This window comes from Taeniopygia guttata, chromosome 2 (genome assembly GCF_048771995.1).
Source record: "Taeniopygia guttata chromosome 2, bTaeGut7.mat, whole genome shotgun sequence".
NCBI lineage: Eukaryota > Metazoa > Chordata > Aves > Passeriformes > Estrildidae > Taeniopygia > Taeniopygia guttata.
Window position 1 is genome coordinate 80,075,885 of NC_133026.1, and position 13,204 is coordinate 80,089,088.

General features: G+C 41.2%; 1 protein-coding gene across 2 annotated transcripts in view; it reads left to right on the plus strand.

Moving 5' to 3' along the window:
* The first annotated feature begins 611 nt into the window (after window positions 1-611).
* The window catches only part of DAP (death associated protein), a 54,400-nt gene continuing 41,807 nt past the window's right edge, over window positions 612-13,204 (plus strand). The window contains exons 1-2 of one of the 2 annotated variants that reach the window (XM_012571800.5): window positions 612-797; window positions 7,143-7,239. In XM_012571800.5, the coding sequence (XP_012427254.3) occupies window positions 743-797; window positions 7,143-7,239 (152 nt within the window). In that variant the 5' untranslated portion in view covers window positions 612-742. 2 annotated transcript variants of the gene reach the window in all.

The window sequence follows — 13,204 nt, forward strand, 5'->3', positions numbered from 1 at the left end:
TGGGTTTTTTTCCTTTCTTTTTCCTTTTATAGTAATATAGTAGTAGTAGCTTAATAAATTTTTTTCTTGTCATTAAGCTTACGCCTGCTTTGCTCTGTTCTCGGTTGCATTTCACAGCATTCAATTAAAAAATTACATTTTCATGAAGGCACTGGCATTGTGCCAGTGTCAAACGATAACACCACATGACTTGGAAAAGCTAACTCAAGTGCTTGAAAATTTTCTTAAAACGATGTGAATCAGCTCTGTAATTTCAAACAGCAAGGAAATGAGGTCTGAAGCAAAGGCAAGGTGCGCACTTATTGCTCCCAGTTATCAACACGGTCTCCAGAACGATTCCAAAGCACGGCCCATACCAGCTATCACGAAGAAAATTACCACAGCCAAAAACTGCACTGCTCTTCACGCCGCCTCACACGCGGTTTGGCAGAACACAACAAAGCGCAAGGCGCAGATTGCCAATTAGTCACTCATTACAAGTATTATTTGACGTGCAGACGATTCAAAACCACGTTGCTAACTGTCCGCGCCGTTTCACCTCACCAGCAGGGCGGATCAGGGGGCAGGAGCTGCCCACGCCGCCTGTGGCGGAGCCGCGTCCCCGCCTGGCCGGGGCAGGGCCCGGCCCCGCGCGGCGCCGCCCCCTCAGCGGCCACGTTGACAGGGCGGGCGTGGGCCGTGTTCGCCGGGCCGCGTCGGGGTGCGGGACGCTGTGCGGGAGCGGGCCGCTGCCACAGTAAAAATGTCTTCGCCTCCCAAAGAGAAAGCAGAGACGCGGGCCGGACACCCTCCTGCTGGTACGGCCGCCGGTTCCCGTCTCTCCGCTCTTTTTCTTGCCACCCTGGGGGACGGGACAGGGGGGCCGGGGCGGCCGCGGTTCCTCGCCGAGTCCCCTCCTGTGCGCGCCGGGGCTGAGGAGAGAGAGGGCGGCCTCGGGCGGGTCCGGCCGCTGCCGGGAATTCGAGCCCGGGGTTGTCAGCCCCGGTAGGTTCGAGCCCCCGGGGATAAGAGCCCCGGTGGGTCTCCTCGCTCTTCACTTCCCGGGCACGATGCGGCGCTCTGGCCGCGGGAGGTGCGTTGGGATCCTCGCCCGAGCCTCGGAGCTTCCCACGGCGCTCTCTGCCCTCCGGCAGCCTCTCCCGGTGACGGGGCTACGCTCCCTGCCCTGCCTCTCCCCGGGGAGAGCTCTGGTTGGGGCCAAACCCACATCGGGTGTGTGCAGCTTGGCATCTCCAGGCTCCCAGCCGGCAGGCAGACAGCCTTGTCTTCTCCGGCATCCCGCCCTCGAAAGGCGGCGGAGGCCTTCGGAGCCCCGCCTGGGGCTGCTAGTGGTGGGAAGGGGAGCGGTGTCGGCCCCTCGCAGCTTGCGCGGCTGGTCCAGCAGAGTGCACGCCGAATGTGAACAGACACTGAAACCAGGAGTGCTCTGTGCATCCATTTTGCCTGTGGGCATCACGGTGTGAGTGCCAGAGTGTCCTGCGCACTCCTGGCTGTGATTCTGGAGCCTGGCAGGGTAGGAAACAGGTAAAGGTGCTTGAGCAGTGCCCAGCAAAGGAGCTCTATCGCCTTCCGTCCTGCTGCTGTGTGCGAGTGGACGGTCAGGGTGGGTGCTCCAGTGTGTCAGCTCCAGTAAGATGCCATCTGCTCATCTTCCAGGGTCCACGGGTGGTAGCTCCTCTCTGTCCAGAGGTGGGGTTCAGTTCTTCCAGAATCGAAGTTGTGTTCCTTCACGTACTGTTAGTTTTGCTTTTTACAGTTTTCTTAGAAAGGGGAACTTTGGTCCCTGCATCAGCAGCTTTATATATGTCATCTAATGTTCCCCTGTGGAGTAGTTGGTAAGCTTATTTTTAAGTGTTTCAGTAAAAAATCCCGAGGTCGCTAGTTTTATATTCAGATCAATTTATGAGATTTAAAGTTAAATTTATAAACAGCTGTTGAACCATAATTGAATTCTGTGCTCTTAATAATGAGGACCTGAAATTTCCTCTAAATAGAAGTGAGAAATAATGGCTTTGCTTTGTATGGCAGATACAGTTCAGCAGTGCAGTTGAGTCAGTTTCTTGGCTGAGCAGTCATTCCAGTCCTGCAGCCTCCCTTTTCATGGCATTAGCTCTTACCCAGCCTCTTGCTGAGCTGCTTCAGGGAACAAACCAAAGCATCATTTTTCAGTGCTGACAGCTTTTATTACTTTAGGTGCTCGAGCTGGCTTGTCTTCAGGTACATGTCAGCTTCAGAGTGGAAGGATCATTAAGATCTTGCGCTGGTTTAGCTCTGTCTTCCAGTTACACCATTGATGAAATGAATGTGCTTTGCAACTGTATTTTCTGATGTTGTTCCATGTTTGAGAGTTTTGCTTCAAAACCTGTCTTTTAAAACTGGTGAAAATTTTTGAAAGACCTGAAGTGAGCATCTCTAGGCCACATGAGAAACTAGCAATGTACAGTGTACAAGCTCAACTGGAGTACAGTGCAGGTTTACTTTGCCATCAGAATGTTTCAGTTTGAGTTTTTTTCTTTGTAAAACATGGGCCCATGTATTAACTGAGGAACACCTTCAACTGTGTGCCATTTAAGGCATCCCTGTTTTGGTTTTTTTTTTTTCTATTTTTTGTGATCACACACACAAAATTTATCTTTGGAAGGAAGGTGATCACTGGGTCTGTTATTGAGGCCAGAAAAAAACTAATGCTTTACCATATCTTCAAGTCGCTTTGGGAAGAAGATTTTTTTGAAACTGTTTTGCACTTTGGTCTTTTAACATCGGGAAAATCCACAAGTGTTATGACTAGCAAGAGTATGTATTTACTCTAGTGGCTGAAGATAGGTTTTAATCTTCTCTCTCAATTTTTTTTAGATTCTTGAATATTGGAATAATACAGTAGATCAGTCTGCAAACAAGTTTTAATAAAATGAAAGTAAGAAATTCTTTAAAAGAATTAACACAGGTGGCATTTTATTCATAAATAACAAAGCAAATTTCTATCAAAGAAAACGTGTGAATAGGGAATCTCTTGTGATAAATGGCTTAAAAGCCCAGGTTTTGCTGCATACAGTTCTATAAAGAGACCTGTAATTACAGACGTGACTTACCCTACTGACTATGTTGGACATGTAAGTTTGGAAAGATTTGGGTCATCAAATTAAAAGCAAAATTGACAAATCTGTTGTTTTTCAAGTGCACCATTGGCCCTTGCATACTGACAGCACTGTGTTCCTCTCTGCATTGATCTTTCACTTAGAGGGAAAAGAAAAGGCAGTTGAAAAGACAGAGGGTAATGAAATGGAAAGAAACCTCAAGACCTCAGTGCCGGAAGTGATTTTGATCTCCCCTCTGAAATTTAAGAGGGCCCTAACTTAATCTTTATTAAATATCCGCCTGTCAGTGAGATCAAGTGTGCCCATAATACATTGCTGAGTATGTTTGTACAATTCCTCTGAAGAGATCTGTGTAATTATGATTTAGCTGTTCATCTAGTGCATACTGTGGAAGGTGATTGTGTTAATAGTGTATTTATGTTTTATGATAGATTTGTGAAAATAGGTGCTTTTTTGTACATTAAAAAAATAGCTCTGAGCTGAGATTTCTGTGAAATGAAGGCATATAATACCACCTCTTCTTACTTTGTTGAACACTAATGCATTCTCCCTTAATCTTGTACAACTGCATATTTTGTGTTTCCTTTTTCATACATCTTGTCGTTGTAATGGAATCTGTTATTACACACTACATAAGAAATGAATTATTATTTTAATGTTGAATGCATACTCAAAGAAAATGAAAGCTGCAAAGACTTTTGGTTGTACTCTGGATTTGTAAAAGTTCTGTCCAGTTGTGGTGACCAGCGGGTGATTTGGGCTGAGCTGGAAGGTTTCCCTGGGAAGGACTGCCTCAGGTCTGCACCCTGAGCGAGCTGGGGCTAGGGCATCCCTGACCTGTAGTGCTTCTCTAGGCACTCAGTACTCGCTCCAACTCAGTGGGGTTTATTTCAGAATTCAGTTTCAGAGAGGAGTCCAGCAGTGGGGGCAGGGAGGAAAAAGTAGAATGCTTCCTGACTCCAGATCAGCTTGAGTGGTAATTGATTAACACAGTTATAATGTATTTCCAGAAGGAGTAGTCATACCCTTATGAGGAACGCAGGCTGGCATTCACAGGACTGACAAGGTAGTCCTGTTTGCCTTTCGAGAGTGGAAAACATGACATATGATAATTAAAATTCAAAACTTGTATTCAGTAGTGAAGCAGATAACTTGTTGCTCTTCTGAGTGTGCTGGCAAATGATCCCTTCTTTATTTCATGCTTTAGTAAAGGCTTAGGGCCACTTGGCTGTCACCACTCCAGGGAGCCATTTCCTATCCTCTCCTGCCTTAGCACCTGAGTTCTGCACTTGTTCTTCAGCACAGGAGCTGCCTTCTTCCTAATCCCAACACAGAGTCATTGACACCATCCGCTTCTGGACACAGCAGTCTGACAGTGTTCTGGAAGGTGGTTTATGAGTTATTTAAATCCTTTGTTTGCTGGATAAGGAAATCTGATCTCTTTTAAGGATGATTTTTAAGTAACAAAATCACCATGGTAAGCATCTGTCAAATTATGTAGTAAATGCTAGGCAAGTAGGAAATAGATGATTCCTCATAACTCCTGAGAAAAATCTCACAAGTGTTGAGTGGGTTTTTCATTAGTTTCTTGGATGTCATCAGTTCTTCTCTTGTCACACCCTGAGGTAATGTAGCTTAGCTGATACCTTTTGAAAAGGAAGGTGAATTATGCTGCAAGAGTATTTATCATCTTAAACTAAATCTCCTGAAACTGGATTGGGGGGGTAGAGCATGCTGTGTCATGGGTGGCAGATATGTACAGAAAGCTATCTAATTTTCATTTTTGGTCTCACAAATACATATGATTATTGTAGCTGTTTGCTGGTTCCTTCTGCACAGTAACCTTGGATTGCTAAATATAATTCAATTATGCACCAAAGTACTTTAAGCTGTATATACTATGCCTGACTATATTAGTTAAAAAAATCACATTTAAAATTCTAAGTTGCTGCATTAGTCACTATTATGCCTTTTTATTTGTCTGGTTATTTGCTTTTTAATCCCTGCTTTTTAATTCTGCATACAGGCAAATCTGAATATGTTAGCTGTGTATTTTTTCCAGGGACAGATGAAAAGAAAAGGAATGGCTGGTGGCCTGATGATACATAGTGTGAGAGGAGAGGCATTTTAGATCTAAATTAGCAATAATCTTCAGGTGTCATTGTCTCCAGTTTTCTGTTAGATGTTGAAGGACATGGAAATGTGTGTATTGTTCAGAACTGTTTTTTGTAACCCTGACAGATGTTGCTGTGGAGACAGCATCTTCCATGAAAGGTCATTTGAAACAAATAAGTAAAAGGTCCCGACTGTGCAATGGTGTTAAATTTAGAAATTAATTAAAATAAATTAACAATTTATAAATAAATGTAAATAAAGCATAGCAGTACTTTGATTAACTGAGATATTAAAAGAAGACTACACTTGGCAAAACTTAGTGTTTACTTTTGCAAACAAATTTCTAAGGAGTTAATTGGAATTTTAATTTGTGCTTCACTTCAGACAACAAAGAAATGTAGTTTTCTACAAAGAAATGTAGTCTTTCTTTCCTTGTCCCATGTGAAACATTTCTGAAATTAAAGTTTTAGGCTGGAGAGGGAACACAAAATCATTAGTGATTTGAGTTTGGGGTTTTTTAGTGCATGATAAGAGGACACAGTTTTGATAGGTTTTAAAAGATATTTCCTTGAGTTTGTCTGTTGATTGCCTGTCTTTAGTTAAGGACCTTTGTTGAATTAGAAATTTATCATTCAAATATCACTCAGAACTTAAAATCTGTTTTTAAAAGACAGGGCCAAAGAGCTTTCTTCTGGAGCAGTTTCTCTTTCCCGCTTTCCTTCACCCAGGCTCTAAAATTTATGCACAGCAGTGGTCTTTCCATTGCTGTCCTGGTTAAGAACTGGGAATTAAACTTGTTTCTAGGTTTCTGGAATAGCACTGAATAGCTGTGAGGTGCCCTGCTCCCTCTGTGGCAGGACACAGGAGGGATGTCAGATGCACAGCCTCCCTGTCCCTGCCAGCTTCAGCTTCTCGGAGTGCTGCTCTGGCATCCTGCTCCGTCCAGCTGTGACACCTCTGCCGGGGCTCACCACAGATGCTGTGTGAAGGCACTGTGAAACACAAACCAGCGTGTCTCTAAGTGGTTTTATTGACTTATGACCACTATAGTGGTTTTCTGATGTGGTTGCTGATGGCAGTGTAACTCATCCAATTAAGCTAATGAGATGCGTCGTCTTATCCTGTGCTGTCCTGTAAGCATGTGTATCAATTGTTGAAGAAAAAGTACACTATTGAACCAGAACACAGATCAAGAGCAACCTGTCTGTTGCTCTGCTTAGGAGCTGCAGTGCTAAGCCTGGCTTGGTTCCTGTCTTAGATTGCACCTTGGAGTGGATAAGTGATGCACATAAGTGGATCTGCTTTCACTTCTCGTTTTGTGTTTCAAAGGGCTGCTTTCATGATTTCATTTCTAAAAGTTAAATGATGCAAGAATTTAAAATGTTTTAAGTGTTCATATGTTTTGCAAACCAAAAAGCTCTGTTCTAAATACAAGTTAACAGTTCTCCTAAATTTTGCTTTTTATGACACTATTTGTGAAGTACTTCTTTGTATAAATACCATTATTATAGATGTCATTTTTAACATGAAATGACAAGTCAGTTTCTTTGGTTTGTGGCCTTTCGTGTAGTGTTATGCAAGTCATTGCCTCAGTTTCTTCTGACTGCTGCAAGTTAGTATGGGGTGGAGGGGGAATTACAACATAATTTGAATTTTCTAAAATGTCATTGGAAGCAGGTGGTAAAATGAGCTGCAGCTTCTCAGGATAAGCAAATACAGCACCATGTTAAAGAGAATGTCAGATGTGGTCCTGAAGTAGCTGTTCTTTAGGCTTGCCACTTTTTAACACTTTGTGTCTCTTTTGCAAACTGTGTTTACTATTAAATTACTACGCAAAGTATCAGGAGGGAAGCAGGGTGGGTCATCCTTACATTCTTCACCTAACACTGATTTGACTGAGGTTTGTTGTTTTCCATTTAATTTTCATTCTAGTGAAAGCTGGTGGGATGCGGATTGTGCAGAAACACCCACAAAATTCAGATGCCAAAGAAGAAAAAGATAAGGATGACCAAGACTGGGAAACCAGCAGGTGAGCACTTTAATCTGGTGCATGTGCTACAGTGAATTTCCATGACCTTGGACCATATCACCAGTTTGTTTTCCTTGTGGATAGCAGAGCAAAAGTGCTATTGTTTTTGTATGATAAAGCAGTAGCAAGTTGGATGCTACTTCAAGAGTATTGGGGAATTTGGGAACTTTCATATTGCTGAGCCTTCTTCAAAGGATCCTGCCATGTAAGAGAAGGCTGGAGAAAAAAGTACAATAGAGGTAAAACCTCAGCTTTCCTAAAATGTTTCAATTCAGACTGTTCAGAAGCACAGAGGCTAGGCATATTTGGGCACAGGTATTAAGCAGGCAGTCCATATATGAGGTGGTCTTTCTGTATGCTGGGTGTTTCCTTTTACCCTTTGGCCCCTAATCATGTGTCTGTTTGGTATTTGACAATGGTGCTTTAGAAAACACAAATAAAAATACATGGTACTAATATTATCTGCTTTTCTTTTAGATGGGAATCTATCAGTTTTGGTGGTGGTGGATATAAGACTGCAGTTAGTAGTTTTAACTAGATTTATCAGATTACTGCCATTTAGAAATGAAAGCAGGGAGGTTCGATGGACTGTTGCTGTTTTTCTGTTCTTACAAAAGCCACCTGGTTTTATGCTGCTTTTCCTCAGCTAGCTGTTTTTTTTCCAGCCAAGACTGTACTTACCTGAAATGTTTGTCTACTAACTTAGGGCATGGGTTTGTCCTTGCTATTTGCTCAAGTTAAAAAAACAAACCAGAGAAACATTCCTGGTGTTTTGGTAAGTAGACTGACTTAGATTATATTTCTTTTACATGTAAAATAATGGTCATAAATAAGCATTGTGAAAATGTCTAGAAATAAACCCGAATGTGTTTATTTACTTGAATAGGAAACACGTTGCTGAGAAGGGAAAAGTAATTTTAATTAATAAATTAAAATGCCAGGCAGGAGAATTAAAATTTTCTTCATCAACCAAGTTGATCATCTTGTAATTCTGCACTGTGACACATAAGTTGAAAGAGTCTGTATTGCAGTCAAGTTTTGTCTAAAGTAAGAAATTTTATCTTGGGGTCAATTTAAACTTTGTTCAGGGATACATCCTTTTATTTGAGGTGTGTTGACCTTGACTGGTCAGCTAGTGTCCACCAAGCTGCTCTATTACTCCCCTACTCAGCAGGATGAGGAGAGAAAAAGTAAGATGAAAAAAACCACATCTATCAAGATAAGGACATTTAAATAAAGCAAAATCAAGGGCCATTCATGGGAGCAAAGGAAAATAAAATATATATCCACTATGTCCCATCAGTAGATGATGTCCATCACTTCCTGGGAAGCAGGATTTCAGTATGTGTTGTTAGTGATTGCTCTGAAAGCCAAACATCATAGTAATGAATTTTCCCTGTCTTCTCCTCCTTTCTCCTAGCTTTTGTTGCTAAGCAGATGGCATGGCATATTCCCTTGGTCAGTTGGGGTCAGCTGTCCTAGTCAGCTGTCCTAGCTGTTTTCCCTTCCCAAGATCTTGTCTACCCACTGCCTGCAGGAGAGAGGATAGTGTTGGAGAAGCTGCTTAGGTTCTGTGTAAGTGCTGCTCATCAGTAGCCAAACCTGGTGTGTTTTATGTTATGTGGTGTTTCTAGTGCAAAGCACAGCACTGTGAGGGCTGCTGTGGGGAGAATTTACCACCTCAGCCAGACCCAGCACAGTGAGTTACCTGCTTGTCTTTCCCTAGCATGCCAGCCTCATGGCGAGGAGCCTCATTACAATCCAAATGACAAGACTTCTTGTGCCTGTTCACAGATCTAAGCCTCTCTTGCAACACAGCACCTGCTTTATTCCCTTCTTCAAACAAGATTATGTTTTCCATGTTTCACTCAAATAATGTAGGGAAAAGTTAAAATTTAACCTTGATTTTTGTGGCTGTGTGTCTGCTGCAGCCGGTGCTGTGACATAGTAGAAGCACATCTCTAGGGGTAAGCAGCAGGTGCTGAGGACTTCATGTTCACACTGTGTGTGTTTTAGAGGTTAATTAGTTTGGTCATTTGGACTGAAGGACCAATCCTAGTTGACATGTGTTAGATGTCTCCTTGAAATGTGTGTGTCAGTTTAGCATCACCTCAGGGATGCCCTGAGACCAGTACCCAGTGAGAAACAAAACCTAGGCAGCTAGGGTGGCATGAGTGGGCACTCTTGATTTGTAGATGCTAACAAAAACAAACTGTATTTTAATACTGTGAGCAAAGGTTATGCTTTTAAGACAGAGGAGAAAGTTTAATGACTTCTAGAGCTATCTTATTAACTAGCTGTGGCACCTCAAAATCCATGCCTTTGTTCACCCAATCTGTTGATTGTCAAAATATGCACTTTGAGTGTGCCCTTTGCTTTAGTTTTCATGTAGAGGATACTTTATTGGTTTGTATTAGGCACTTGTACATACAGTTATTCTGAGTCTGTGTATCAGACTGAAAGCATTTAGCTGAACTATTTTATTTCTTTGATCAAATCCTCTTGAGAAAGAAAGCAGCAGGAGGACTTAAGAAGCATAGTTAGATGGGAATTAATATGAATTATAATATAAGTTTGTTTACAAGTCAAGAGAAGTTGTTTTCCTGGTAGAACTGCGAGCCTTTTGTGTATGTAAGGGAAAGGGTTTAATGTTCTTTTGTAGACTCCTTTGGGAATACTTGCAGAACTCTGGTGGCAGTACAAGCTATGTGAGCAAGAAGGTATTTAGCCATAGACAGAATAAACTAGTCAAAATTAAATTAGGTTTGCAGTGCATAAGCTGCTTTTGTGCTGGAAGGTGCAGTCCCCCGGGGTTTGTGTCTGCTTCAGATGATTTGTAGTGCTGTTTGAAAACCTTTGGATTTCTGATGTGTGTGAGGGGTGGTTTATCAGGAAATGGATTTGTCAAGAGGGGTGAAGTTAGCATTGCTGCTTTCTCCAGCACCAATATGTATGTACTTCTGGGGTTTAGTTAGCTGGTATTTTGTATCCCTTTGTTAAGCAGATATGGAAACATCTGTGTTTTTAACTTTGTACTTGTCATGGTTTTAGTCTTTGCCATTTAAAGGTGGTATTGTTGATATGATGCAATCTCTAGTCCCATTGCATCTGAAGTCAAAAGAAGCAAACAGCCCTTCAGGAAATCTCTGTCAGCTGATATGAGCAGCTGACAAAATAAGAAAACAGAGAAGAGTAATTTGTGTGTGAAGAGAGGGAGGCTAGGATGAGTCATTACTTTAATCTCATTGTAAATTTATCTGAAGACAGAATAGTGGAACTGGTAGTAAATGAAAAAAAGAAGAATTCAGTCTTTCCCAGAGTTCTCTGGGAACTCTGAGAGCACATGGCTTCCCCGTAATGTCACAGATCTAAACAGTTGCTAAGCAAGAAGACTTCAGTTCATAGAACTATTTGTGGCTTTGGAGACAGCTGGTGTTGTTTTTGCAGCTTGCAGGAAAAGACTTGGATCAGTGTTCCTAGTCTTAATGTAAACAAAGCTGACATAGGTAAACACCCCTGACATAGTGCTGTGATAAAGGTGACTTTAACATTCACCAGGTAGGTCTTTGATGTTTTCTTTTTCTCAGTTGTTTAGCAACTTGCAGTCCAGTTACTGTAACTTATGCTGTAAAGTATTCTACTCAATTCTATTTCCTTAAATAAAATTATGACGACCTCCCATTTCATGAAATTGTAGGGAGACTTGTCAGGGTCGTGATTTGCGATCCCTTAAAACAGTATGTGATAAGACCATTTACACAAATTGAAACTTTTCCTGCAGGGCAGGTCTCAGCCTTGAGTTGTAGCAGAAATAATTTTATATGTTTAGTATAAATATAGTTTTAATTTAAAAAGGAATGTCTGGATATGATTATATGGTGCAGGAGGCTCAATGAAAGAAAGTTGCACAGTTTGGTGTAGGTGAACTAAAGATATGTGTGGCATCCAAAGCCAGTGGCACCCCCATGGTCAGGGTGCCAGTGTTAAACTGTACTGCGCGGTAGGATCCTCGGCCCACTTTCTTTTCAAGATGAGTCATTTTGATCAACCTGTTTAGGGCTAGGATTCTGCCGGCTGAACTTCTGTACTGATGAATTACTGATTTTTCTTAGGGTTTTGTAATTTCTTAACACTTGTGTTGGTTTGCATTTTTGGATACGGTTGCAGTTTTTATTGACTGACAGTCATACTGATTGCTGCTGGAAGCTTTTTTTGTGATGCTAGAGGCGGGTGAAACATATAAATAGAAGTTATAAATCAAAAGCCATCATTTTTCAGGACTGTATGTTGTCATAGAAATTATTTAGAATGAATAGGCTACTCAAAGTCCTAGGCTTTATTAAAAGCCCATTAATGCCTGTTTGACTGAGATTTGCAGTATCATCTGCATTCCTGTGCCAGCAGCTGACTCTAGACATAATAAATACTCCTGAAAGACAGATAATATGAATTGAGAGCTGCATGTTCACTTTTGCACAAGAGATTCATTAATTGTCACTCTGGGGTCTCAAGAAAAAGAAACTGGAATCATCTATCAGGATATGGATTAAAAAAAAAATATTTGAAGTATCTGGCTTGTTTTTAACAAACAGGGTAAACTGAAAAGGCTTTTATGTCTTAAAGACTCTTGCCTACTCTTGTTATATTTCTGAAACAAAGTTGGTAATTACCATGATTTAATTACTCAAGATAAACACACTAGTGTAGTTTCTCTCTATATATGTAAATTGTATGTGTTTTGTATCTTGAGCCTACCTGGAGATTGTGAACCCAACATTATGCCTGACTTTTGTGAAGTGGATATTTGCCTTTCATCCATTGGGTGAAAGGAAGAAAAACAAGAGAGTATTGACTCAAAAGTAAAATTATGCTAATGAAGCATATGGGTGTTTGTATGTCAAAGAGTACTTTCAATACTTAGGTGAGAGAGGAGTTGTCAAAGGCCCCTATTATCCTTCAGTGTTACTTGTTAAGTCTGAATACGCAAGTTGAGCTAAACCTGTTTTTTTCTTTCGCAAGTGCAATGAAAATCTCAAAAGCTTGGCTGCGGATATATACTTTCATTCAAGAGTAAATTTGTTTTTCCTTTCCCTCACTTTTCTCTGCTGCAACTGACAAAAAATAAGTCACAGGCATTATTTCCTTTTTTTTTTTATTTGCCACTGAAGATTCTCCTGTCATTAAAATATTCTTAGTCTTTGCCTTGTCATGACCCATGTTGACCAAACTTCTGACAGAATTAAAAAATATATAAATTGGTTATATAATTAAGCCATTAGAGAAGGTTTGTATGTCTGTTTATATTCTGAATATGGAAGTGTTTGAAACCATTTCTGTTCTTTGTATTTTATTGTTCTGGTTGTTTTAGCTGGGGTAGAAAGTGTAGAGTCAAAGTTCTGACCCTTTAGCTTGGGAATAACTGCTCTTCAGGACAGCTAAGACCTAGGAGATGATGTGTTCAGTTCACTTATATGCACATCCTTTAGGAGGTAGTCTCTATCACATATGAAGATGTTCCAGTCCAGGTGGTTCTGATGTAGTTTGTTGTAGAGTCAACAGGTGTTTGACAGAGGGAAATCTTGAGGGTTCTATATGTAAACAAACAAAAAAATCCCCCAAACTTTGCAGCGTGTTAAACATGGAAACCAAACCCATATAAATGTGAATGGGTAACAGTGAACTTCCATAAATACTTGGAGTGAATAACCCATTAGTGTTCCTCCCATGAAGGTCACCTACATAAAGCTGAAAAAGACCTCGTTACCTATGTTCATGCTTCTGTAAAACCAAAGTACTGGAAATGTAAGTGGGCATTGCCTCAGTGTGATGAATATTTCAGGTTAAAAGAAAGAGACAGGTCAGGACAGATAGACTGCTGCACCTTCTGCTTAAGTTTCTGGAGAGGAAATGTGCAGCTTTGGTGGGTAGAGGACTGACTGAGTCCCCTTTTGCTTCAAAGGTCCCT